Source organism: Bactrocera latifrons, unplaced genomic scaffold, assembly GCF_001853355.1.
Source record: "Bactrocera latifrons isolate USDA-ARS-PBARC rearing strain unplaced genomic scaffold, ASM185335v1 scaffold_232, whole genome shotgun sequence".
Classification (NCBI taxonomy): Eukaryota; Metazoa; Arthropoda; class Insecta; order Diptera; family Tephritidae; genus Bactrocera; species Bactrocera latifrons.
Window position 1 is genome coordinate 469505 of NW_017535875.1, and position 3145 is coordinate 472649.

Sequence of the window (3145 nt, forward strand, 5' to 3'; positions counted from 1 at the left end):
ACAGAGGCGCGTGCGAATCTTCGCTGCATCAAGATAGTGGTCCGAGTCGATGTTAGGACCTCGCAGTGCACGCACATCTAAAACACTGGAGACGWGTCTTCCGTCTATCACAACATGATCGATCTGGTTGGTGGTTTTTCGATCCGGAGACAGCCTGGTAGCTTGATGAATCTTCTTATGCTGGAATCTAGTAAGTTCATTCACCGGGGTGAATGAGAGTTTCAATGACACCTATTTAAACAAAAAAAGGTAGAAAAACGGTGTCTACGATTACGAAATACTTTTGTAGGAGATGGTTATAGACAGAACTAGGATCAAAGTTTGAAAACTATTATTTTTTAATCCTGTAAAAAGTTTACTTTATCGCCAGAACATTCTATAAATCAATCTACAGCAGGATTTGTGCAAAAACAAATCGATTTTTTTATTTTTTGAAACCAGAACACGGGATGAAATCTTTAATATTTGATGTATACTTATAGGTCAACAAGATGATGCAAGAATGTGCTTAGCTGTAGCTTTAACTGCCGCACGACATGGGGCAACCGTTTGCAATCATGTTGAAGTTAAGGAACTTCTAAAGAAAGATGAAAATGGCAAAAAAGTGCTATGTGGTGCAAAGGTCAAAGATCATATATCTGGAAAAGAATTTACAGTTAAGGCTAAGTGCATTATTAACGCAACTGGACCATTCACTGATTTCATACGGAAAATGGACGATCCGAATGTGAAAACTATTTGCTGTCCAAGTTCAGGTGTACATATTGTGCTTCCTGGTTATTACAGCCCTGATCAAATGGGACTTTTAGATCCTTCCACTTCGGATGGGCGTGTAATTTTTTTTCTACCATGGCAAAGACAAACTATCGCTGGTACTACAGACTTGCCTTGTGACATAACGCACAATCCAAGCCCAACAGAAGACGAAATTCAATTTATCCTGAATGAAATAAAGAATTATTTAAATACGGATGTTGAGGTTCGTCGTGGTGACGTTCTGTCGGCTTGGAGTGGTATTAGACCACTTGTCTCGGACCCAAACAAAGAAGATACGCAATCGTTAGCTAGAAATCATATTGTTCATGTGAGTCCATCGAATTTAGTTACAATCGCAGGGGGTAAATGGACTACATACAGAGCTATGGCAGAGCATACCATTGATGCGGCAATTAAAGGTTAGAAAAAAGTAAAGTCGATAATATAATGTCTAATTTACGAAATTTTTAGCTTGTAATTTAAAGCCTGAACGACCAGAAGCCGTAACATCATACTTGAAAATCGAAGGCGGACAGGGCTGGACACCAACTATGTATATTCGTTTGGTACAGGATTTTGGTTTGGAATGTGAAGTAGCCCAACATTTAGCGAAGTCTTATGGTGACAGAGCATTTGCTGTTTCGAAAATGGCATCATTAACTGGAAAACGTTGGCCAATCATTGGAAATCGTATTCATCCAGAATTCCCTTATATTGACGCAGAAATACGCTATGGAGTTCGCGAATATGCTTGTACAGCAGTAGATATGATTGCACGACGACTACGTTTAGCGTTTTTAAACGTACAGGCAGCTTCAGAAGCACTACCTGTCATTGTTGATTTAATGGGGGAAGAACTTCACTGGTCGAAAGACGAAAAGGAGGCAAATGCAAATAATTTTAAATAAAAGCTATCCGTTAAATAACTGGTTACTTTTTCCGATTTCAGAAACAAATAAAGCTGGCTAACGAGTTTTTAGCTCATGAAATGGGACAAATGGTAAATAGAACATCAAAGGAAAGAATACCAATAAAACTGTCCAAAGACGAAATTCAAACGTATGTTAAACGCTTCCAACTCATTGATAAGGATAAGAAAGGCTACGTTTCAATTAATGATATTCGCCGGGCTCTTAAGGTAAGAAGAGATAATGTTAAGTAATACTTTCACAACATTTTGCAGTATACAAGTTTTGTTCACCCAGCGCTTTCTGATAATACCTTAAAGTAGGCGAGATAAATACAGAGTTATACATATCAAAATAATCAGTTTTACAAGTTGCGCTGATTTAATTGAAGAGGTTAGTATTGCTGATTCACAACTAAGCCATTATTAAGTTACCAAACTGAAATTAGGCAACAGCTGAAACATTTTCCGCGTCTCATCTTTTTTCTTACTGGCGTTTATCACATACGTGGTTATAGCCGAGTTAACAAGTGCTGATCTCTCCAAAGGAGTGGAGATCTCCTCTTCCTCTGCTTTCACCGGCAGGCCACTGAATAGAATACTTTTAAATCCTCCATATTTGTTTATAATTTCCTATATGATAAATTGGAATTTGCATGAATAAGGTTCTAGAAGGGAGATCAGTATTGCAGATGGGCGTAATCGGATATCGGGCCCCGCCCACGAAACGTCATTAAACCAAAACCCAAAAAGTGTCATAACTACGCACTAAATGAAGAAAAAAACTGTATGTTTGTACAGGGAATAGCTGTAGCGAGGAACACTTGTGGATATAAACTTTTTAAACAAATAGGCATATATTCCGAACTGCTATGTTGAAACCCACTAAAAATGCGATAACTCACTGAATAAATACAGCCAATAAGGTAAGGAAGGTATTGTACGCTCTGAAAATGGGCGATTGGCGTTTATTTCCCATATACCAAACTTTTAAACTCCTTCTGATTCTTTCACTTTACAATATGACAATTAACATCAATTAAGTAATCCAAAAACAAACTTTGCAGAAATAGTTTCCTCAAGGTATTTCACCTTACGCCCACAAATTGTTGAAATTAGCCTTTTTCCTTTCAAAGCCGCAGGCGTCAAATATGTGAACCCCATTGCATATGTCTGATTTTTTACCGAACTTATAGTATATAGTATTGGATATACTACCTTAAGATAAAAAAAAAGTGCTTGATCGATCTATGAAATACCCCAGGTTCCACATACTACATATTTATAATGATTTTCATTTGATCTTTTCCTCTTCTTCTTCTTCTTGATTGGCGTAGTCACCGCTTACGCGATTATAGCCGAGTTAACAACAGCGCGCCAGTCGTTTTTTCTTTTCGCTACGTGGCGCCAATTAGATATTCCAAGTGAAGCCAGGTCCTTCTCCACTTGGTCCTTCCAACGGAGTGGAGGTCTTCCTCTTCC

General features: G+C 38.1%; 1 protein-coding gene across 5 annotated transcripts in view; it reads left to right on the forward strand.

The window, feature by feature from the left end:
* Positions 1–3145, forward strand: part of LOC108968914 (glycerol-3-phosphate dehydrogenase, mitochondrial) — a 37692-nt gene that overhangs the window by 20323 nt on the left and 14224 nt on the right. For all 5 annotated transcript variants that reach the window (XM_018933263.1, XM_018933261.1, XM_018933259.1 and 2 more), the window contains 3 exons: positions 483–1175; positions 1228–1640; positions 1706–1894. In XM_018933263.1, coding sequence (XP_018788808.1) covers positions 483–1175; positions 1228–1640; positions 1706–1894 — 1295 coding nt within the window. The remainder of the gene's footprint in view (positions 1–482; positions 1176–1227; positions 1641–1705; positions 1895–3145) is intronic.